The following is a 26583-nucleotide window of genomic DNA, read 5'->3' as shown; positions in this document are numbered from 1 at the left end:
TTGAAAATGCACTGAAAGTTTAACGAGGAACAAATTTCAACGTTGGTATATGTGTATAGTGTGACTCGAAATTGTCTAGGTATTACTATATAGTACATAATTTGTGTAATATTGTTCTAGTGAAAATATTATTTCTTGAACTGTAAAAATTGTGTTACAATACAATACATACTACGCAAATTTAAATTAACAGTGGCGAGGCGTGTGCAGGATTTTCATAATGGTGGGCGACTTGGCCGTATATGGGACGAATGGAGGGGGGGGGGTATTATGCCTTCTTTTTTCTTAGTCCTTTCTCTATTTTGCCATTTTTACTGCATTTGGTGTTATTTTTAGTAATACTGGGCTAAATATGGGAGTTAAGACCTCCACCAACTCCCCCTTGGAAACTCCACTAAGATAAGAGGGAAATACAGCTCCCCGGTGGTGTAGTGGAAATGTCAAGGAGTCCCGGGTTCGATACCCGGTGGAGGCACATAGTGGTTCGGATCACACTTTAAACTGTAGGTCCAGTCCACTTATGAACAGTCCTGATTTTTCTATCTGTGCATAAGTGGACTTAAAACAAACGTTAATGTGTTCTGATAGACCGGCTAATTGGGACTGCACCTACAGTTTAAAGTGGGATCCAAAGCAATATGTGCCTCCACCGGGGACCTCTTTATTACAAGGCGACGACTACTTTTGATTGATGATTGGTATATGTTTGTTGTACATCTTGTTCCGAAAGACACGTTTCAACTGACCTTGTGCTTCTTTTGTGATTTTCCAGGAGGTTGGAAGGACTGACGGCGCCACAGCAGTGGGACAATGCTGCTGCCAAAACTCCTCATCGCTAGCCTCCTACTAGCCGGGGTAAGTTCACTATCTTTCTTAAGAAACAAAATATTACCACTTCTTTAGTTTCTTATTTCTGGTGTAAGCACCCAAATGTCAACCTCGCTTACACTTAGTACACCACGGTAAATTTCATTTCTGCAGGTCAACGAGGCTCTGGCGTCCATTCCCACGACTAATCCTTTGTAGGAAGTAGGGCTGGACTTATCGGAAATTTGATATTGCAATATATCGTCAAAAAGATATCGTCACAGACAATACGGCATTTTTTCCATATCAATATATACCAACACGATACATCGCCAACACGATATATCGCCAACACGATATATATCGCCAAATATCGTGACAATATATCGCAAAAATATCGCGACGATATATCGCCATCACGATATATATCGCAAAAATATCGCGACAATATATCGCCAATACGATATATAACGCCAAATATCGTGACGATATATCGCCGAAACGATATATATCGCTAAAATATCGTGACGATATATCGTCTGGTAGATATCGCTTGGACGATATTTTTTTCAATATCGCGATAAATCGTCTGGATGATCGCCCAACGCAACACTAGTAGGAAGTTCTCAAAGAACTGTAGCAACGTTTACCGTGGCAAAAGAGCAAGTAATAATAAACAACCAAGCGCATACAGACGATACACTGATCTGAATGAAACCCAGAGCGTAATTTGGAACATATATTATACCTGTTTATCGTTTTACTTTTCCTGGTCGAACAATAATATGATAGTGAACACTGAAATGATCCATCCGTAACACGCAACGAAGACTTACAGATAACTACTGCAGAAAATAACAATAGATGGCAGCACACTACTTTAAAATGTAATTTAACTTGTATCATGTCAGTGATACTACTGACAGAAACTGGATAAACTCATAAATAGGATTTGAAAATATTCACATGTATTTGTTGCAGTATGGCGTCTATTAATATTCCCGGGATACCCATGTGTTTCTTAACTCAAATGTTTCGAGACAAACAAAATCTTAATTGCACATATATTTAGTTCTTAGATTCTGTTGAAATACAAATCTCATCCTAATACTGTAAATACAGGGTGATTTCCTCGCTAGAGTTCCCAAATTTTTGTCTATAAAACTGCCATTTATTTAAAGTTTGTATTGAAAATTTATATGCACATACCTTCAACAATGTAAAGCAGGATATGCTCATATCCGATGCTAAAAATAGTGCCCTTCCACATGCAAGCACACTTGTACACGACTCTCCAAATTCTGGAATACTTTTCTTAAAGTGGCGTCGGTAATGATTTCAATTTCTTGAAGTATAGCTTCTTTCAGGGCTGGGATTGTGCAGGGTTTATTTCTGTATACTTTTATCTTCAATAAGCCCCAAACAAAGAAGTCGGTTGCAATGATTTTGATGGTGATGCCAGTAATCGCTCCTTTACATCCTGTATTGTCTCTTCAGACATTTTCCGGCCTCCTGAATGCTGTGTGCAGTCCCTGCCCTAGGAATTTTGCCGTCCTGTGTAATTTTACTTCTTGTCGCCCCACCCCAAAATACGTACAAAGAAAACGTAATGTATGAACAACTAAGCTTCTTATCCGTGGCAATTTCACATGGTATAACCAATTTTTAACGTAATAAAATGAAAGAATACATAATGTGAGAAGATAAGTTATTCATAAATAAAAAAATAATATATATTTAAGCCTAATAATAATAAAATATCTATTGCATTTACTCACTGCCGACGTGCAGAACTCTCAGCTCTCCTGTTTTGTTTCACTATTTCTTCATGACTATTTAGACTGTACATAATTATGTACATTTTACAGAACGTTGTACATGAAGTAACATATCTTCACTTCATCACTATTTACAATAAACTATGTATGTACAATTATGTACGCCTCGTAAACCACGATTTCTTCATGATTACACTATTCACTTTATACCTTTCCCCCCTTAAGTTGGAGAGCCTACAAATGAACTTTTCTAGCTCTTCTATTTGCAAAGTCGCGAATAACAGAACCATAGTCTAATTTTTAACCAATTTCATGTTCAATTGAGATCATGGCAAGTCCTTCTAACCGCGATTCGCCCATTGTGGAACGTAAATAAGTTTTAATAAGCTTCAGTTTCGAAAAACTACGCTCACCACGAGTTCAGAATCACCGGTTTCGAATTCTTCGGCTTTCACTACATCGCTTGACTCAAGTTTCAGAAATTTGTGCAAAGCTCCACTTTGTTTTTCTATATTGCGCTCTTTTTCTAGTTTGCGTTTATTCTGCATCCGAGAGTTTTTTTTTTTTCATTTTATCAGACATACCTTAGTTTACAATTACAAATGCAACAAATAATTTTTAAATCTCATGACGACGACTTGACAAACCGGTTGTTTTAATGACAGCACAAATACACAAGTGTCTCAATACATTGTCACACTCAAACGCGCGCGCGTTCTCACACACGACATACACTAACTGCACTCTCGTTACACCGTCAAGATCGTAAATGAGGTGCAACCAGCAACGACAAAAACAGCGGTTATTCGTACTCACTATTGCGTCTTGCGCGATTCGGTAATACCTATCATCACAACCTTTCGCGATCAACACGCCAAAGAACAATGCAGCTCTATTTCCGACTACCGAATGCAACAATTCAGTTTAACTCAAACCTCGATAACAGGGAGGAGTGGCGGACTGGCGTGCGATCAAACAATAGATAGTGTTGTAATGTAACTTGGCACCGCACACGCACAGTATACGTTGCATACCATTTTCACGTATAAAACAACAATACCTGCTGCACCGCTTTCTTTTGCAGTTACTCTTTGATATTCTTATCCGTTTCTGCTTTATACTGCATATGCCAATGGATTTAATTTGAATTTTCTCCGCCCCAAGAAGACCAAACTGCCTCAAATAATGCAGTTTCCATTTTTTATAAATTTTGCCGCCCCCTTGAGCTTTTCGCCCCGTGCAAATGCACGTGTTGCAACGGTAGAGCAGGCCCTGGCTGTGTGACAAGACTTCCCGTTGTCTCTAACTTTCTTACCAGTTGCCGGATACAACACTTTGAAGGTACACGTCTCACACCAAATTCAGTCTGAAATGCCCTTTGACATGCTTTAAATGAACCAATTTGCCAATATTTACGAACGAGGAACACACGCTCTTCGATTGTGTACATTGTAATCAATATACATTCGAGCCAACACTACCAAGATGTATTGTCGCGGAACAAAACAAATGAAGGCCACTGGAATAGTCCAAACCTATTGCGAGGGGTTAGATCCTGTTTTATATTGTTCAAGGTATGTGCGTACAAAATTTCAAGACAAACTGTAAGTAAATGGCAGTTTTATAGATAAAAGTTTGGGGCCTCTAGCGAGGGAATCACCCGATAGTAAGTACTCCTGAATATAGATATTTTTTATTTCTATACATATTTAAATGGATCTATGAAAGTAAAATGACAACACACTTTTACTTGAAGACAATGCATTGGAACATGCAGTCGTACCAAGAAGGGAAGGACCGCGACCAACTAGCGAATCAAAGTGGACAGTCATTTTTTTTACTTCCCTCGCAATCACCACAGAAAAAATGTTCCCCTTCTGCCCCCATGTTGCCGTACAGATATATCTTCCATCCTTACTTCTGCTGTGTGTGGCTTTCCCCTTCAGGAAGATACAAACACTTTCCACTGCATAAAGGTGACCATGAGGTGTTGGAAAATTTCCAACAATTTGGCAACACGGGGCAAGATCAAGTGGCTGCATCTCCACTTTCTCGACAACAGCGCTACAGGGTTTTTCTTTCCTTGGTAGAACAGCAGCCGCTCTTAATATTGTCTATACAAGAAAGGCATTTAAAGTCTCTGAAAGACAGGCACGTGTTTAGAAATTAATTTCGGGGGGGGGGGTGTACGAACCAAGTGTCTCAGAAATAATAACAATAATAAAAGTATTAACTTTTAAATTACAATAATTGTTATAAATATATTCTATTAAAATAACACTAATTAAAATAATACTAATTAAAATACTATTATTATTATATGAATAGGTAAAAATACGGTATCTAGCGTATTTGTAATTAAGATCGCTAAACTTTTACATGAAAGTAACTGTCCTGACAAGCGAATTAGTGCCAAATAGATAAAAAAAAGTATTAAATAACAAAAACGAATGTTAGATCCAGTTGACGAAAATTAAAGTTTCAGATTAATATTTTTGGTACTGTCATTCAAAGTTCGGTGAAAATAAATAACCTTGATTATACGACAAATGCTAAACAACTATATTTTCATTATTTAATTTTAGTACTTGGTAAGCCTTTTGGGGCGGGGGGCTCCGAACCCTTGGGCCTCGCCCTTAAATATGTCCTTTGCTAGTTCGGTAGAATAGTTTTCTCTCGAGTCTCCCAATAAAATAATTATGCAACAATGGAGTCATTGTGCTACGTCAGCTTTTGTTTAGACAGACGCACATCAAATTAATGTTAAATAAAGCGATTATAAAAACTAAATATTTAATGCCTTCAAATAAGTTTGGTGGAAAAAATACGTTAAACAACGTATATTTTCAATATTTAATGTTTCACTTTGGTAAGTCTTTGGGGGTCCAGACCCCTGGACCCCCCTAAATACAGCCTTGCTGATAGAGTCCTGTATGGAATCACTTTCGCTCGCTCGTACTCGTTCGAGTCTGCCACGCTCGAGCGTATACATTCAAATATAATTTTAATGTGACAATATCGTAGACACTATCTTCCTTGGTAGTATCAGCCCACAATCATCTATTTCATTGGTAAGATAGACTAAAACTGCATTTTAACATGGAGATAATGGCTATGTTCACTTAAGTTTCGATTTCACTGAGTCTTTCACTTCATAATCCATATTTAAGGACGAAGAAGCTCTCAATTCCGTACGCTATCTAGCGTCGGCCGTGCGAACTATTTCCCGCTAGAGCGAAATCCTCTTCCTGATTCACTTTTAGTGTCTGATATCCTGTTCTGACGAAATAAACAGTAGACTGTTGTCGTAACAAACAGGTGTAATGGCGTACTTGAAAGCCAGCCCGATTGTCCAACCATTGTCGCGTTTACTACAATAATCAACTTCACATTGGTACCTATATTTTTACATTTCTTAGTTAAACGCGGTAATAGTGTAACATAAACTGATAAATTAGATGAAAATACATCACTAAAGACTCAATATAACGCTTACAGGCCCTTTAACACGTGTACAGCAATGTGTTAAACATATTGATCTTTCAACTAAAATAACTTAGCAGCGCAGGTAAGGTGCAAAATGCCCGATGGCCCTGAAATAATTGTTTTATGGGTGTATGGATAATTTTAGGTGGTAATTTTAGCACCAGAAACACCATAAATTATGAAGTTGTAAAACATTTGATTTGGAAGGGTGTTAGGGGATGTGCATAAAACACTGAGGGTTGACGCCACTGGTTTCGTTTAGAGAACTTTGGAACAACTTACCTGTTCGCCCAACGAAAAGGTGTACCGAAGAGGAAGCTGGTGGGGCTATAGACCCAATGTATGAACAAACAAAGGAAAAAAAGAAGGAAAATAGAAGAGAACTGAAGAAATCGTGTGTGTGTGTGTGTATATAGAATCCTACTTTAAACTGTAGTAGACCTACTAATTAGCCTGCGTGCTCATAAATTGAATTTAATTTTTGCCAGTTCTTTAATATAGTATAAACACACACACATTCATCCATGGTGTCGTGTCGTTTGCGACAAGTCATTTGCGCCGAGGCTTCTTATCGGTTCATTTCCGCCGTGACATATGTCAAGACCATCCTTGGCTGGTTTTCCCACAATCCAGAGTGTCATCACCGCCGCGCGCACGTGTGTTTATGGGCACATGGTGGTGCGTAAAGTGGACTTAAAACATAAAATCAAACGTATGTTAATGACGTTGCACAGCTGTATTTACACTGAAATGTTAAACCTATCCACAGAGTCAAATATGACTTTTCTTTACTTATTTCAAAAGACGTTACACAGGTTTACTTGTATCAATTTTATTCCACAACACAAAATACATAAATCAGCATCAGCCTATTAACTATTAATCATTTATCGATAATCGTCAAAAAAACATTATAAATGCAGTGTTATTTTTTGCAAACATTATATAAGTAATAGCTACGTATATATAAACACAATATTTCGATACACTTGCACAAGAACAGTACAAACGTTATTTGAATTATTGTAGGTATGCAAATGCTCGAAGGTATCCTCGAAGATCGCCTGAGCTTCTGTACTTCGAAAGTTGAAAGAACACACTCAACACATTTGTCCATTTCGATATATTGATATTTTCATATTCTCAGCCATCTTGTCGTCTCTTACAAGTCTCAGTTTTACATAAATACTAATTTCCCAATGTAGATCACTCATATATACTTTCATCTTACAATCACCTTCCTTTTCAATCGAAGATAAACACAGGTTCGCGCGGCGGTAATGACACTCCGGATTGTGGGAAAACCCACCAAGGAAGGTCTTGACATGTCGCAGCGGAAATGAACCGATAAGAACCCTGGGCGCAAATGACTCGGCGCAAGCGACACGGACTCTTCATCCATACATGCAATTCAATCTTGAGATAGCCATTTCCTGCGTCGGTTCAAAAGTATCGGAATCAAATATTATATTATCTTAAGACACACACCACAGCAGTTTCCACTTATGCGACTGTGTGTGTGAAGGTCATTTCGAAAGTGCCCCGAAGACACTTGTTGAACCTGGATCAGCCCTTTGGCGATTGGCATAACTGCGGTTGCAAAATTGCACCTTCAGTGTACCCACCTAGCGGGATTCACCTGAACTGAAACTAAAACGAAGGATATAAAAATAGTACCTCCAGGCGAATACGCCGCGGAGGCATTGGCCATTTTAATGGTTATAGATCTTATACGCGGTCTTCCTATATGAAGTAGCGTTGCTCTCCATAGGCGTTCTGTAGGCCTCCAATTAGGCACTCGTTGACCGCTACTTCGTCAAAGCGTCATTAGGCCATCTCAGTCATCCTGGGACGTAATATACAGATCAAACAATTAGATATACGGTACCTATGTATGGGCTGTTACTTATGAACTAACATTTTCATATTTTAACCTCATGTATCTTATAAACGAATCATAAACTTTTCAAAGTTAGTAATGACAAGAATTTTACGGGTTCGAATCTCGGCCTGGGCATGGCTGTTCTTCATCAACTTCATCACATCATCTCTCACCATCATCTTCGCGATTATCCAAAAGTGACAGAAAGGCGAAGCAAAATAAGTCAAATTAATGAATCAATAAAGAATTTTACAAAGTCATATATTGTAGTTGACACACACATGCGCGCGCGTGGAGGTTGAACCACGTACAGTGGGATGCACAAGTATTGCTTTGCAAATTGATTGATTGAATTGTGTTTTAAGTCCACGTTATGCGCAGAACGGCTAACCGCGACTGGACCTGCAGTTTAAAGTGAGGTCCGAATCACTGCGCCATGTGCCTCTACCGGGTATCGAACCCGGAACCCCTTGATTACAAGGCGACGACGAATTGGCAAATTGTCCATGACTATTTTCATTACTCTTTTTATCGATCCTACGTGTTTTTAAGGATTTGATTTTTATGTATGAGGGTGAAAAAGCTGTCAGCAGCTTGTTTGGTAGGTTTTGTTTCAATTTCTGAAATTCTCATTGAATAAAACAAAGAGAATAAACATGGCGGTAGGTAATTTGCTTGGTAATACATATGCATCCCATGTACTTCTCAAATCAAAACTGTTCCTGCTGCACTGAATGTATGAATGACTCAATGTGTATATATAGCCTATAAATTTGATGTTTTCCAGTTATCTTAATAATTCTAATAATGTTGGTCTAAATAACACTAAATAACCAAAGTACAATACAAATACATGCACTTTAAACTGTAGTTCCAGTCCCGATTAGCCTACCTGAGCATGGAATAGACTTGAAACTAACTTCGACTTTGACTTGAATAATAATAATAATAATAATAATAATAGTAATAATAATAATAATAATAATAATAATAATAATAACAACAACAACAACAATAACGAGAGCAACAAGCTGTTATTTGGTACCAAAGGAGAATAGATATCACTGAATATATATTCATTTCATCTTTACAACCGCAATCAATAATGGATGATACATCTTTCCCTTTTCCCTCATGGGCTTCCCCGCTGGTGTAGTGTTAATGTCGTTACCTTGTAATCAAGGGTCCTGGGTTCGATACCCGGTGGAGGCACATGCACAGTGGTTCTGATCCCACTTTAAACTGTAGGTCCAGTCCCCATTAGCCTATCTGTGTACAAAGTAGACTTAAAACAACACTTGAGATTCAATCCTTTCCCCTCACAAAGCAATAAAGTTAAATTCGAATCGAGAATTTTATTGGAAAATTTCGAACCTGAGTCAGGCACGAATAGCGAGTACGGCGTGTTGCCTACCACCAGGAGCAGGACCCGTGAATCCGTCCAGGGCAGTCCAGAGCTGGGGGCGAATAACGCCTCATTGACCCAATCTCGCGTGAACTTTAGGTCACGCCTGCCGACGCCCAGGGCCACAGCGGAACACGTGAGAACGGCGAGAGAATACCTGGCTGCCGACGGACTCCCGGGTTCATTCATACCGCGTGCTTACATCACCGGGGAAAGAATTTTCTTTTACATACCATCGTGCTGTGTAAATTAAGTTGTGATTGTTGGCGGGAAACAGAAATGCCAATATATATTTTTATAACATTTATTACTTATTCAAGAACTATGATTGAGTTGGTGTTATTGCTGCGTTGTCACACTTCTGGGTTTCATATCACAAGCTTAACATAACAACGCATGGTGGCTAAACCAGTAGGGGGGTCTGTCTGCAATGCGGGATTCATGGGTTCGATGCTCGGGCTGGGTAATCTCAGATTAAAATTGGTCGACAATGCCGCTGTGTAGAACGGATTCAATTAACATATGCCCTTCTACATGTGACCTAAGGGACAAGTTTCTGAAAAACTTAACAGCGAGGAAGGTGGTAAACGATAGGCAAAAGAAGCGGGACAACAAGTGAGGATATACCTGTGGGAAGTAATAGAAAGGCGGGGGAAAGCTATTAGAGAAGACAGCGAAATTAGTGATCATGCTCAAACCGAGCCATCTTTATAGTGTAACGTAAAGTGTAAACACCCCGTATCACATAAAGAAGAGGGGAGAATGGGAGTGTGAACGGCAGCCCGAGAAATAGTTCAAGTGGAGAGTTTGTGTGAGAAGTGAAAGATTGGAATAGAGGTATATGGAGGCTGGACACCAAAGGAACCAGACACATAACTTTATTTGATTGCTAAACTATACTTATTATGTCTAATTTTCATAGTTTCTTATTTCTGATCAACTACTAAGAGTATCTGTATATTAACATAAACAGGGTACAATATTAATACATGACTGTAAGTAAAGAGTAAGTGTGTGTAAAGTAAAACTTATGTAGTGCGTACAGCGTAGAGCTCGCACAAGGAAAATACAAATAAAATTAAAAAATAATGAGTTGCTAATTAGGAAAACATCTGTTTTTTATTGCATTTGTTTGTTTGCTTGAGTTCGTTTATAAGCCCACATTATGCATAGAACTGCTAAACCTACAGTTTAAAGTGTATCCGAACCACCACGTGTCTCCCCCGGGCATAGAACCTGCGACCTCTTGATAGCAAGGTGACGACGTTACTACCACGACGGTGGAGACACGTAGTGATTCTGAACCCAATGTAAGTAGCAGACCCATTCCCGATTAGCTTTTCTGTGCATAAAGAAGACTTAAAAAACAATCTGCAACAAGCAAACAAGCAAGTTGAAGCGTGTCGTCAATGAATGCAGAGACCAGCGTCAAGAAAATAATATATGTAAGTTATTGAAATTGAAATTAAAATGTTCTTTCTTGACTTATCCGTATATATAAAAGTAACATCGAGGAATGAACACATCTACATTAGTAGTTATTTCCATAAAGTGTGAGAAGCTGTTTCCACATAATGGACTTTCCCGGGTTCGAATCCTGGTCTGGACATGATGTTTGTGAGTGTCTATTCATCAATTTCATCATATCATCACTCATCTCCATCGTCTCAAATTAGCCAAAAGTGGCACAAAAAGCGAAGTAAAATAAAGCAAATCCATCAATCAATCAATCACATAATGGACTTGGAAATCATCTGAAACACAGTGTTTTCTGGGTATGTAAGGGGGTTCCCTTCTTGTAAGACATCCAAATGTCAATCTCTCTTTCACATAGCATGCCCTGAAAATGGCGTTCTTACAGGCTAACGTCAAGGCCAACAGCGAATATAGTCCTCTGTGTCCTGTCCGTGTAGTCTCTTCACTATTTGTGTTTACGTCATCTCTCTCATCCTCATCGACGCTATTAGCCAAAGGATTGATTGAATGATTTCTTGCTTTAAGTCCACTTTATGCACAGGAAGGCTAATCGAGACTGAACCTACAGTTTAAAGTGGGATCCGAGCCACTGTGTCATGTGCCTCCAGCGGCTATCGAACCCGCGACGACGCTACCACTGCGCCATCGGTGCGGCACTATTAGCCAAAGGAGTTTGAGTTGTTGTTTCAAGTCCTCTTTATACACAGAGAGGCTAATCGGGGCTGGATTTACAGTTTAAAGTGGAATCCGAACAACTATATGCTTCCACGAGGTTTCGAACCCAAGATCCCTTGATTGCAAGGCGACGACGCTACCACTCCGCCATCTGGGAAACCCTAAAACAAATGGAATGTTGTCTGCTCGAAACTGATTGCATGCGATCTTGTGACGTAATGTGCACCCTGCTTAAAACTTAGTCTGCCATTTGCTCATCGCATCCTTGTTGCAAAGTTGGTCTTGTTCGTAACACGGCAGATTTGCAGCACGGAGTAACAAAAATTCACGAACCGTGGACCTTGAAACAAGCAAAGGGACAATAAAACTCGATGTAACCTGCTCGTGCAGTCCATAAAACTGACCCTACGGATCGACGTTGCAGTTCACGTGCGCCTGAAGCATCCACCTGCAATGCATTCTGGGAGCAATTAAGTTTTACTGCTCTTTGACTCGGGACATTATGTAGGATTGCTATGAAACTTGAGTATCGTTAACTCCTAAAACGAACGTACCGGTTCTATAAGCGAGACCTAAGTGTTTGTGGCAATCATTACGGATCAGTAAGACAATGTTCTACATTATTCAAGTACTTGACCACAGCGCACCTAGCGACGGAAGTTTAAAACACCAGCAACTCGTGGACGTTGTTGCGATGACATGTTGAATTTGCACAGCAACTACACATTCAATCTACTTCGACCAACAAGGTACCCTAAGTATGTGCTGCAATTTGCAATTGTTTATTCTTTAATAGAAAGAGTGGCAGGTTCGCACCAGGAGTGCATTTATTTCAATATCGTCCGAATGGGCAATGCTACTAAAAAGAAACCCAAGAGAGTATGAATTTCTCCCCATGATGCAAGTGGAAGCCATTTTTCAAGTTCATTATTAAGCTGAACACAATCTTTGAAGAATATGATAAATAAGAATTTTCAGATTCCCATCCATTCCTTATGGAGGAAAAAATACCACAACTTCAACTTCAAGTTACGACTAATAAAATGGGAGTTGTCGACTTTTTCCTACAACAAATCCTATCTTCAACGTGTCCTCTTTCCGTTCCTGTGTTTTTATACGCCATCGGAAGTTTGGTATTCTCAAGAGAGCAAGTTGAATAATATTTCCATAAGTTCGCCGCGGGGAAAGATCGGTGGGGGACGAACAGTTTAGGGTCCTCGCGTCTGGCTGGACACAAACTGTTCCTTCTGCCCTTACATGAGCACTTAGCATAACATGTTTCAGGCTATGTGTGTACACAAGGCTAGCTGCAATTACAACGAGGGGTGCTCAATGGTTCGGATCGGACACTTTTAAACTGTAGATTCAGACCCGATTAGCTTATCAGAAACAAACATTGCCTTTTCTTTATTATCGACATTAGTCGTTTTTTCAAAATGCTGATTGGCTGTTATTGTAGAATGTTGATATCCAATTTGTCCATGACCACATTTACTCTATTGGCGTCATGGTAACGCTATTGTTTGTATTCAAAGGGTCACGTGTTCGATACGGTGGAGGCAATAAATGTCACTTTAAAAACTGAAGGTATTGTCCCAATTAGCCTGTGTGACGTTCAATCAATGGTTGAAATTTTGCAACCAAGGAGGCAGTGCATTTTCTAAAGGGGATGAATTCACCAGCCCCGTACAAATACCACCCTGGTTGTAAAATAAATCTGAATGAAAATGGTAATGGATAATTTACATTTGTAGTTGTATTATTTTACGTCGTTTCTCTGTCACTAATCGCAACGATGAACATAAATGATGATTAAATGAAACCGTACTCAGACTTCTTTTTAGGGAGAGTGCCAAACAAACCTTTTTTCCAGAGGGACAAACAACACTTTCCTAAGGAGGGCAAAGCTTAATTTTCAATTATTTTAAAAACGCATATTTACTTCACTTTCCGCGCAAAAAAGAACAATGAACAGAATCAAATGTTTAACCACTGTTTTCCAGGAGGGGGGCGAGTACTTCTTTACCCCCACTGTATACGGCTATGTAGATGCTCACATTAAAGAAACACCTAGGCCTAGACCATAGGCGTAGCTAGAACTTTATATTTGGGTGTGCACAAAGAAAAAAATGAGGTCTTGTACCTTTTTAATAGCATATTTTGCAACACAATCACTTGGCTCTTTAACTGTACTGATGTTTGTAAAGGAATATAAATTCACTAAATGACAGTGTTGAATATTTCTGAATATATGCAGTAGAAAAAAATCAAATTGCATAGAAATTACACACACACAAAATGTTCATAAATGTTACAAACAAATACATCAAAATACACGTCATCTATAACAAGAGACGTCTGTCAAAAGGTTCAAGGTTCTTAACCTCATCAATAACTTCATTTACATCAATGGACTAAGCTTTTTCCTGTTCCACAAATAGCAAGAGCAGGGCTTCCAATCTATCCTGCTTCTGAGTTGCTCTTAATTTAGTTTTAACTTGGGTAAGCTTGGAGAAAGCTCTCTCACACGGGCAGCTTGTGACAGTTATAGAAGAAAAGCGCTGTAGTACAGAGTAGAATGCAGTAAATATCTTCTTTCTTCAATTACATCAAAAAATCGAAAATCTATAGACACCCGTTTCATCAGCGATAATGCACACGTTTGTAGCAAGTAATGACATTTTCAACTTCTTATAAACTGCCGCTTATTTTATCTCTTATTGAAATATCTGTATTTAATTCTCTTTGATAAAGCAGCCCATTAGGGTGTGCCTAGGCACAACCGGCACACCCCGTAGCTACGCCTATGGCCTAGACCAGCAATGAAGCCTAGAATCTTCGGTTCTGTGCCACGGAAGCGGCTATGGGTAATTTAATTTGCGTCCACATATCTTTGGCCTTGATTGTACAGTGGGACGTATTGCTCGGCAAATTGTCCACGACTATTTTCATTAATCCCTCTACGTGCTCTTAAGGAATGATTTTTTTACGTATACTGATTTAGAGGCTGCCAGCAGCTTGTTTGACGTTTTATTTCAATTCTTGAAGCTCTCACTGGGTAAAACTAAGTACATGAACTTGGTGAAGGACAATTTGCTTGGTAGTATTTATGCTTTGCACTGTAACGGAGTTTGTGTACAGTGGGATCCATGAGTATTACCGTGCAAATTGTCCAGGACTATATTCATTAAGTTTTCTCTCACTTGCTATGTGTTTTTAAGCGATGGATTTTTATGTATGCTGGAGCAGAAGTTGTCATACGCTTTTTTGGGGTTTCTTTTAATTCTTGAAGCTCTTATTTGGTCAAATAAAGTGCACGAACATGGTGATGGACAATTTGCACTGTAATACTCATGAATCCCACTGTACTAATGTACTGGACAATATCCAAATAACAACGCCCCGCTGACAGTGGTTCACCATCACCACCCACTAGCATGTGCTCCTTTCTTACCAACAATTACCATTGCAAACAAAACTCTTTCCAGAACACTCCCATTGCAGACACAGGAGCATCCTCGCAGCACAAAGCAGTGCATTCTGGGAGTCCTGATAAAGAATTGGAATCCCTTTATCTACCATCCTTTAATGAGCTGCCGCGTTGTTTTTCCCGCCACTTCCTTTTAATCTGCAGGTCACGCGTATCTGAGAAACTAGTCGTGGAATTTTAAGTGCCCTTACAGTTAGGAATGGTGTGTTTGTGTGTTCTGCTTACATACATCGCGTGCGTGTGTGTGTGTGTGTGTGTGTGTGTGTGTGTGTTCCCCCAGCTGGGTTTCTGTGTTAGATCGCTTATTCCTTGTGGCTGTGTGAAAATAAGAAAGAAAAAAAAGGAAAGAGGACATATTGAAACCACTTGCCAAGCACGTCGAGTGACATGCCAAAACGTAATTTGTGCAATCAATATGTCTTCTCTCCGAGAAATCTTGCTTTGGGTTGGTGAAAGAGCCTCAAGACACGTCAAAGGAAGTTTTTTTATGTTGATGAATTCTGGTAATTTGACGTCATCCATTCATTCCGAAATTCAAGCATGAATATTTGCTTATGTATTTCACACATGTAACTATATATATATACATATATACATATACCATAATACTATAATTACTCAGCCCATCATCTCTTCCTTTGCGAATGCCATTGCTCTTAAGGTACCACCTGGTAAGACAGTTGTTACAGACAGCTTTAGCAACGTGGGAAATATACTATCAGCAGTGGCTGTTATGACGTCACAGTTTATTGTTTGATGTGCAAACTAGTAGCTCCGCTAACAATATTAAACTTAACCTACCTAACCTATTCACAAGCTTGTTTCTACTATTATATGCACATATGAGTAGGTTAGGCAGATGCATGCAAGTTTGTGGAGAGGCCAACAGGTGGCGTGCAAGTGCAAATACGTCTATAAATTGATTAAAAGGCCGGATATATTACCGCAGTATCCAAGAAATACTACAATTAAATCGGAATAAATTGATTGAATAACATTCAAGAAGAAAATACTGCATTAAATTAACATTTATTGGTGCAAGATTTAATACATTTGGTATATTTATTATTTTTATGATTTCTGAACAGTTTAATAATGTTCTATTCAGCGTGCATTGAGAAGAAGAAGCTTTTTCTATATGTCGCGTCCTAGGTTCATTGAAGGTGTACTTCCAGTTTTAGTATCTTAAGCGAAGGGTGCTTAATGATCATCATATGTTTATATTATGTTAAATTACGATTTTAGACATACAAAAAACTCAATTTATTATTATGACAAACTGCTCCCAATAATCTAATATAAATAATGACAAACTGTTCGAGTAGTCAATAAAATAGCTTACACATTCTCAATGTCACGGGTCTGCTTCATCTATGTCTATTGCATCATTTCTGAACATAACGCAGTGACGTAGCTAGCCTGCGCTCTCCTCGTTTCCCCAACAGACAAGGAAACTTTGTCAGTAAACAATTTTTTACCTGAAATATGGCGTCAATGTGATATTTGGCGGTGCATTAAATGTATGACTGCCTCTACCCAAAAATACCATCCCTCCACTTCCCAGTCAGTTTTGAGATAGCGGTGATGGATTAACTTCTTTCTCTCGCGAATAATGTCGGAAGATCTGTTTTTAGCTGTCTCTTATCTTTTTCTTGAATGTTAGTTTTAGACGTTCACGGGGAAAAGGGAGGGTAATTACCCACGTCCTCTTGATCCACCTATGGATGCAAATGATGTTCTCACCCTTCTGCTCTTGAGATTATAGAAGTTTTCATAGAAAGGTGTATATATCCAGGTAATTACTTAAATTTAAAGGTTCGGCTATTCGTTAACTTATTTGCTTCTTTTTCTAACGTAACCCACTTGATTTCAGAGATGATAACAGAAGGAAATTAGAGGTGGTATGGAGACAAGACGAGACTTGGAATTTAACCTATCACGTTCTCGTGTCTGTCTCGAAAGACAAGTCGTGATTTAGTCCCGACTTCTCGAACTACATAAACAACATATAAAGTTTTTCAAGAATCAAAGTCTCGAACGAGACCGAGATCATAAGACTCCTAGTTTCAGTTCCGTCTCGACAAATCTGATTCTCACCTCGGTCTCGATTCAGTCTCGAATTTCGGTACCATTCGGTCTCGATCCCATTTCTACATCAATAACGAAACCTAAATCCGAAACAACTCATGTGTATAATCTCTCAAGCAATCTTTAGAACGGTCCACAAGGAACCAGTTCATTATGAACGGTTCACGGAAATGAACTGAACTTCACACTTGGAAGTAGCAGAGTCTATATGTAATGTAGGGCAGTGAAACAAAGAAAGGGTAAATTTTTAGCGTCCTCCTGCCGAGCTGAAATGCAGGATCTAAAAAGGATTCGTCATCAACCTGTCACGCGATGATTTTTAATTAAGTTTCGAGTAGCGGGAACTCCATCTTCTTATCTCCCCCTTATGGACCTTAACGGGTCAGTGACCAAAAATGTAATTTCGTCAGTCACCATTGCCCTAAATTAAAAGATGAAGTAAAAAAATGTGTTGCCTTGTGTGGCAAAGGAGATGATATCAAACTGTGATATCAATGTTGCCAAATCATCCTATGTGGAAATTTTGAAGCTGTTACAGCTTTATTGCAGGGCTCTACCAACAAATTGACCATCAATAGAGTACAGTGGAACAAAATATGAGAAAGAAGGTGCCGAGATTGGTCTTGTTAATCGCGGAGTTGAGGATGAATGATGATTAGATTAAATGGATGAGACGACAAACGTATTGAAAGACCCAATTCCAGTACCAAAGCACGTAACGTTGCATTTTATTTCTAAAGTGCAGGTTCAGGGTTATTCCTGTATCTTTGATAGGGCATGCTTGATAGACTGATTTACTTTAATTGACTTCGCTTCTCTGCCGCTTTTGGCTAATCGCGAAGATGAGGATGAAATGTAATAGGATGTTATTGGTGAAAGGACAAACACAAACACATATGATCCAACCCAAATCCCTTAGAGGATCAGACGCCAGGGCCTCATTAGTCTGCAAAATGTAGTCCAGGGTGTGCTTCGGCGAAGAGAGTTTGAAAGCATGTAATTTTGTGTTATTTGAATAAGATTTAGGAAGCAATGGCGCCTGCTCAACACACGGCTGTACTAACAGAAGCGACAGGAAACCTAAAGGAATAATATTCCATAAGAAAATAACGCTAGTTATAGTTTGTTTTGTAGTATTTAAGTGTAAAGCAAACCTCGAGTTTGCGTTTGTAGTTGGAGCCTACTTCCATGCTCCTTCCAGCCGCGGATGCGATGTTCTTCTGTCTGTTGATGTCATTGGTTGAAGTAGATGCGGCCATCTTACGGAGACAAACTTAAGCTCCGCCCACTGGCTTCAAAGCAAGGAGTGATACGAGACTGCAGGCACCTGGATAGAACCACAGTTCTCTATGCGGTACGCGCGCATTATATACAGAAGGGGCAGAAAAAGAGAGCTTTGAATATGGGCATTTTGTCAGCGCCTTTTTAGAAACATTTTCATAACATTTTTTTCCCTTTCGCGACCATAATTTTGCACCTTAAAATGCTTTCCCTACCCATGTGAACATAAGCAAATGAACTAAGACAAAGCTCGTGCAAAAACAATGAAAACTGTGCCGATGACATACACCTTCATTTAGTACGAGATGTTAGACTGGACTACCTTCCGTTCAGTTCAGCTGCTACGTTCAAACAGCTGAACGATTCAGGTTCCCCGTCGGAAATGCGCCAAAGAAACCGAACAGACAGCAAGACAGTGCAACAAGAAGAAAGAGAACTGGTATCCCTTTATATTCTTTATACGTCATGATCAAAACACGTCACATGCTGGATGTGCAACACGATCTCAAAGCGCAGCAAGTTATCGTGAACACAAGAGTTTAACTGAAGACTGAGACAGAATACCTTTTGATGAAGCTACTCTTCAAGTCGCAAACAGCAACTTCACTTTACCGCCATGACAAGAGTCAAAATGGGTTACGTTGCATAACGGATATTACTGGTAGAATCGGAAAACAATAATGTAGCGAATGTCTGCTGCTTGTGGGTCGGATAGCCCTGAAGGGAAAGAACGGAATATCAAACAGAAACGGCTACGAAAAGCTTCCAAAGTAACTTTGCCCTATTTTTCCTTTCTCAGCGTTCTTCAGCGTAGTCGAACTGGACAGACACAACAATGGACGTAAGGATGCTGCTGGAAACGGAAACTCTCGTATTGTTGAACCTAACAATGATGACATTGATGTACTGTCGACAACCGACCGGTTTCTTCCTCTGTATCGAGAAGCATTGAATACAGGTTTCAGGTTCGGTACATGTACAGTGGGATCCACTAGTATTGTTCGGCAAATTGTCCATGACTATTTTCATTAATTTTTTTCTTACATCCTGTGTGTTTTTAAGTGATGGATTTTTATGTATGCTGGTTCAGAAGTTGTCAACAGCTTGTTTTGAGTTTTCTTTTAATTCTTGAAGCTCTTATTGGGTCAAATAAAGTGCACGAACATGGTGATGGACAATTTGCACGGTAATACTCATGGATCCCACTGTACTACAACAGCACCAATGTCTGTGATAGTATTGTCAAGGGCGTTTTGCACAGATCACAGATGTGAGCAGATTACTGAAGACGTGAAAGCATTCTTGTTGATTGAGTTGATGTTTAAGTCCACTTTATGCACAGAAAGGCTAATTGGGACTGGAGCTACAGTTTAAAGTGAGACCCTAACCACTATGTACCTCTATCGGATATAGAACTCGAGACCCCTTGATTACCAGACGACGGCGCTACCACTGTGCTGTTCTTGTGTTGGGTCAGGGTTGAATCCGACCACTTTCCTCCGGGGGGGACATCAAACTTTACGGGGGGGATGTCATAGGCAAAAAATTATAATGACAATGAAACTTTACAATATTTTAAAATTGTCCCTTACATCTATACAATTAAAGTATATTAAGTGTAATTAGGATTAATTAAATATCATTTTAAGTAGGGATGTGACGAAGCTGAAAATTCACCGATGCCGATGTACTCATTCACCGATAACGATACATAAGGTTATTAAACAGAAATGAGATGTTATTTTCAGCATGACAAAAATAAATTTGCTATGTACATTTCTATTGCATATCATATGTATATATTCTCAAGAGATGCGAATGTACATTTGCATCTACAAAGGGTGGTTATGTGAACCTTTAAGAAGAACATGGATTCTCAAAAGATTTAACATTAGTACACAAGCAACTCTTTGAAATGCAAAATGAATTCCTTAATGTTGGAAATTTTCTGCTGCCAGATTCAACTTCAGAAACACGAGTTTTGGAAGCACTTCAGGAAGTAACCTACTTCTTCTCTTATCGCAAATCTGTTCAGCAACACTGAACACTCAATCACTGAATACTGATGCAGCAGGTATGCCCAAGTATTTTCTCAGCACTTGCTTCAGGTTTGAATACTCACTTCTGAATTTCCAATACAACAGCAGATCCTGGGTCAGCAATGTACTGTTTTATTTCAGATTTTGAGTTAGGTTGATCATATGAATGAGAGTTTGCAATAATTTTATTACTAAAACTCTACAATAATGAAGAATCATAACCTAATTTTCAATAAATCTTACAAAACTAAAATATAAAACTTATTAGAAGGTAAAACTCTAGTATAATCTGTACCGGTTAAAATATCGGATTTTTGTTGATGCCGATGCCGATATGTCAATTTCTGTAATCGGCTTCGGCACATCCCTAATTTTAAGAATGAGAACCAATAAAATGATAATACAGAATGCAATAATTTACATTTACAGCAAACTAAGGCTTTCTACATCATATCTGAAACTTTCTGTGTGTTCCTCATCTTCCTCAGCAGTGGACACCTTCACTCATCCTGATTCATCATATTTCTTAATTTAGCAGTTTACAAAACGGACGATAATTGATATGCGTTCAATATTTTGACTTTTAATTATAAAGAGAACTGAATCAGTGCTTATTACTACGGAAACACCAGAAAAAGTACTTTCTACTTTAAATTAAAGTGACAGAAAGAAAGCCAAATTGGGCATGGTTGAAAAGTTTCTTAGCTATCACTCTTTTTGTCCATAATAATATTTAGACAAAAATAATAATTTTATGATCACATTTTTGCATTTTAACTGGTTTTATTAGTTCCAGCTACCTCGAAAATGTAGGAAACGACAACTTAAATGATCCGGTGCTTCTATTTTTATGAAAAATTATATTCTCCACTTTGATACAATTTTGCCGCAATTTTGAATGTAATTTCTTCCTTTGTGTCCCTTTGACCGCCATCTTGAATCTGATATTTTTCTTGTTTTCCCTTCGGCCGCCATCTTGAACGTAATTGATATTTTTCTTGGTATCACTTTGGCCACCATCTTGAATCTGATATTTTTCTTCGTTTCTTTGGCTGCCATCTTGAATCTAATTGGTTCCGGGTTCGAATCCCGGCTCTGGCATGGTGTTCTCTGTGAGTGTCCCTTCATCAATTTTATCATATCGTTACTCATCCACATCGTCGCAATTAGCCAAAATAACACAGTTCAATTGGATCTATTTGATATTTTCTTGGTTTCCCTTTAGCCTTCATCTTGAATCTGATATTTCTTGGTTTCCTTTTGGCCGCTATATTGAATCTAATTGATATTTTTCTAGCTATTTCGTGGTTTCACATTACTTTTCTTTTTTGTGTGTGTTCGAGAAGTCCTTGCTATAGTAACGAATACGTCCGGACAGGGATTCAAACCCGAGACCTTCCGAATGCGGAACCCGTTCATCCCGCGTGAATCAAGGAGGCACCGTGACCTTCGGCGGCCACACCGCGTGAGGACGTGCGCAGAATGTGGCGACGAGTTTTCGAAGGGGGCAGTGGGCCACGCGGAAGAGCCAACATCATTACATTACCTTCAGACATTACGAACCAAACTGGTATGAAACATCGAAAAAATAACGGGATCCGTGCACACACACACTCACACACAGGAGTTCCAATTGACTACGCATGTCCTGTCCTTCGCACCGACCGTCGTGGATCCATTATATCGGTTTCCTCCAATCTGTCAGTTCATTTCGCCGTGGGAGGCAACAGGATCAATTACGATTGGTCAATGAGCTAGCTCTTGGAAGTGGGGTAGAAGCTGTGACGTAGTTAGTTATGAAATTTTAGAAAGACACTACATATGCTCACCAAGACAGTCTATATTTCAGTAAAAAAAAACACTTAACAATGTTACGTTTCAACCAGGGTTGTCCAACGTCGAGGAATTTTATACAAATTCAATTCCGGTCCAGGAAAGAAAATCAGCAAGCGTAAATTGGTTCTGGACCGTAAAGAACCTTTCTATCTTGACACGTTCTTTAGTCAAAAGAACATGATTTAACTAAAAGAGCAAATAATAAGTTCACATGAAAGACTCGAAAGCATTCGCGTGACGCTTCTCAGGGTATGGGGTAATATCTCTCTTCGTTGTTCAAACCAAATAAAAATCAGAGTTAAGTTTGCACTAAGAAAAAGGAAGTCTATTTTACTTCTTTGCAAACCAAATACTTATAGTTATAACATATAATCCATGTCACTCAAAGAAATTAAAGTTCTTATAATTCCACTTGATCACTCTATTCAAAAACAAAAACTCGAACTCCCAAGTCAAGACAAAAGACACTCGTAATTGCCATGGCAACAAGATAAGTATATACAGGTTAGTCACTACCCTCACATTATCAGTGATAGGTAAATTACAGAAATTAAGATTAAAGAACAATAAATATTTGCACAAGAGAAAAGATAATTAATAACAATAAATATTAACAATAAATATTTGTGCAATGGGAAAGGACGTGTCAATCTGTAAAGTATTTAAATTCGGTCCAGGAATCTTTATTCCGGATCAATTCGATCCAGGAACCTTCTTTCCGGATGAATTTAAATAAGGTCCAAGTTCCGTATTGAAATGAAGCAATGCGCAACCTGGACCGAATTCAAATTTAGCGTGAAAAAAGTTCCGGTCCTGTTGCTGAACCCAATAGAAGGTAAAGGTAAAAAAAAAAGGTAAAGTGCTCCCCTGTGCATAGCACCACGCCATGAAGGCGTATAGGGGGTGGGGGTAACGCCCCACACTTTCTTGATCCGGTCGTGAGTGAGGGTGATGTGATCAGCATCACGCCCCTGACCACCTTTACCCCCCAGGGTTTCCCCCAGGTACCCATGTCATTCGACGCTGGGTGGGCGCCGGAGCCGCTTCCAACGTTAGAAAAGTTCCCGGATTTGAACCGGCCGGGGATCGAACCCGGGACCTTGAGCATAGTAGTCAGACGCGTTACCGACTGAGCCACCGCGGCCACTAGAAGCCAATATAATTTATGGGTTCCTGGACCTGGTTTCAACCCTCCTTCAGGGTCTTCGTCAGACTTGAAATCCCACTAAAAGCGTTTGAGTTTGGTATAATTTGGTTTGAAGTTTGAGGAAGACCCTGAAGGAGGGTTGAAACGTAACGTTGTTAGGTGTTTAGGTGTTTTAGATTATGCACAGATGAGCACATAGGCTATTTTTTGCTCGTCACGCAATACAGGAATACCTCAAAATTAAAAAAAATATATACGTATATATATCAGGGTTTAAGGGTAACTTTAGATCCAAAATGACCAAAAATTGACCTTTGTGAAAAATCGTAGAAAGTGCTGAGAGAATTTTGGGAAGTGTTTGAGGGGTGTTAGGGGTGTGTGGATAAATTACTGCATCGATGTGTCATATTTGTACAGTTTAAAATCATATTATTTTTCTATTTGCTCTTTGTTCTTCACAAGTAGCTATGCCAGCAAAGCACCAGCGGTAACCATTCGCCTACGTGGGAACTCGTTTTTCCCTTTTACCTGTCCCCTCACTACTTTTCGTGGGACACCTCTTATTTCGTCCTAAGGTGAAATTTTTTGTTCGTTTTGCAGATATGGTAATCGAATCTAGGGCGTACCTATGAGTCAAGGTCCGTAGACCGCTAGTTTTATATATATTCATGCGCTTGCAGCACAGTGAGATATTATTTATTGTGACCCAGACACTACAATATGAAACGCATAAAAAAAATACTGGAAATACACGAATATAAGCGCAAGGAAAGAACAGAGAAACAAGTTTCCCTTGCTAAAACTAGCGGATACCAAACTTTCCTAAGCGATCTGTCATTACTATGACGTCACAGTTTTACAACCACCTCGGCTTGCTCAAAAGGGGTCGTTATGAACAGACCTTCCAAAGCAGGCGGCAAACAAGTCAACGGACCTTGCCTATGAGTCATTACTCTAGTCACTACTGCAGACAATGGTTTATATTCGACAAAAGACTGCATAGGATTCTAGATGAGGACTCTACTCTTGCATTAGTTTGCATACCCTGAGAATATAGCTTGGAGACCGAGAAGAGAAAAGAACGGGAATAATTACAAAAAACAACACACTTTTGAGAACCTTCGTAGCGTTGTCAACATTTTTCTTAACGTAGATGGACCAATCCATGAGTTCCGGGTGTGACAATTACACGCTTCAAATCTAAATATTTTGTGAACAAAGACATTGAGCTCATCCATATCATAATTATAGTATTCAGAGTGATGGCATTGTTACTGTCCTGAGAGTGAGGTTCGTTAACAACGTTGTTTTTGGGCAATTCAAGAATAACTGGAGTTCCGGGTGTGACTCACACGGCGGTAAATGCTTCACCTACCACCACAAAACTTTAAAACTCTGTGAATTTTTACAACTTCATTAACCATCATATTTTTCGGGTGGAAATATAGATTGCAACCTTTCATCTCATTTCTTTTATTCCAGTGAAAACATTTTTATTTTACTGTTATTATTTTTTAAAAAAATGTTCCGGGTGTGACCTACAGTGAATACGTCATTAATTTACTCCATTTAATACCATATTACTCACCTAATATTTTAACTGAACAATATCAAAGGGAAAAAGAATCTCCTCAACTCATAAATTTTAATAATAACCAAATTTATTTGTGAAAATTTCAAATCTGTTGAGCATTGCTAATACACTCAATTCTTCCTGTAAAAAGACAACCATTATCACATTTTCCACTTCTTTTTGTTAATCTGTATTCTTAAAGCCATTGAAGGACATGTAAATATCAAATTAGTAACTATTTAGTGTCCCGCACTAAGCTAAAACTAAAGCTCAAGTTTAATGTTGTTTAAATAGTATTTGGACTAATTTTACTTTTTGAGTGGTAGGATCACTTTGTCATGTATTGGCCCAGATATGTTAATTACTATTGTTCTTATGATTGTAGATGGCATTGTTTTTAAAATCAGAGAGAAATGGTATTCAATTTATCGTGAACGGTGATGGAACCGAGACGATGTCTTAAAAAATTACATAAGAATGAGACCGGTGAGCATCATGTTGAAAACCAAAATTACTTCACCGTGTGGGTTCTTCTGACATACCAAGTTGATATATATACATGATTACTTATAAACAGGTCATGCATTTTATCCATTGCAACTGCAGAGTTAGTTAAAGAGATAGCTAACATTCGGAATTAACGTTTCTTTATATTGAGGAATGTAATGCTGAAAAGAGTTCATAAAGTCGAAAAGAGGCATCAAAAGGAAATGGTTAAGATAAGTTGTGTGCCTACATACGCTGCAAGAAGTTTGAAAGTTGACGTGTTTCTTAGTTTAAGCTTGATTTATGCCAAGATAGGCCGATCAGAACTGGACCTACAGTTTAAGTAAGAATCATAAGTTGCTTATAGTTTATATATATATATATATATATATATATATATATATATATATATATATATATATATATATATATATACCGAGAAGAGAACGAGGTGGACAGACAGGCACTTACTTACAACTTGATACAGGACGAGACTCTGCCATAGTCTCGAATTTTCTGTTAAGGGTTCTTGGTAAAAATGCCACGCACGAAACTTTGTGAGTGCCCCCCTTCTTCAATTTCATCTTATCTCAATTTATTTTTATCGTTGCGATGAGGGCCTCCCTGATGTCGCAGTGGTAGCGTCCTCGCCTTGTAATCAAGGGGTCCCGGGTTCGATACCAGGTGGAGGCACATAGTGGTTCGGATCCCACTTAAAACTGTAGGCCCAGTCCCGATTAGCCTTTCTGTGCATAAAGTGAACATAAAACACCAAATCAATCAATCAATCAATCGTCGCGATCAGCCAAAAGGTGCAAAAAACCTACAGAAATCAAATTAATAAAAATGAAAATTCAATACTGGTTGAGTGTGATAAAAGCTTGCGTTTGGAAATTAGGATAGTAAATAAACACCGTACCTTCCCATCTGCAAAAATATGAGACGTGGAATACAAACGCTTTTACACATGGACATGCATAGGGACACATGGGAGGCTTGGAGAGTGAAGCTTCAATGAAGAAGCTAGCAACCCTGAAGGAACCAACCGGTAGAGATATGCAAATGATTCACCTGTGTTTTTCGACGGAAGGACCGTCCAGTTCCTGGATCAAAGAAAAGGGCTGCCTTCCGAGA

General features: G+C 38.9%; 1 protein-coding gene across 2 annotated transcripts in view; it reads left to right on the top strand.

The window, feature by feature from the left end:
• Positions 1-26583, top strand: part of LOC145981756 (uncharacterized) — a 242044-nt gene that overhangs the window by 196677 nt on the left and 18784 nt on the right. For both annotated transcript variants that reach the window (XM_083115165.1, XM_083115164.1), the window contains one exon: positions 773-855. In XM_083115165.1, coding sequence (XP_082971291.1) covers positions 811-855 — 45 coding nt within the window. In that variant the 5' untranslated portion in view covers positions 773-810. The remainder of the gene's footprint in view (positions 1-772; positions 856-26583) is intronic.

Source organism: Lepisma saccharinum, chromosome 30, assembly GCF_977018435.1.
Source record: "Lepisma saccharinum chromosome 30, izLepSacc3.1, whole genome shotgun sequence".
Classification (NCBI taxonomy): domain Eukaryota; kingdom Metazoa; phylum Arthropoda; class Insecta; order Zygentoma; family Lepismatidae; genus Lepisma; species Lepisma saccharinum.
The sequence above is the reverse complement of the archived record's forward strand: the minus strand, read 5'-3'. Positions and strand labels throughout refer to the sequence as shown.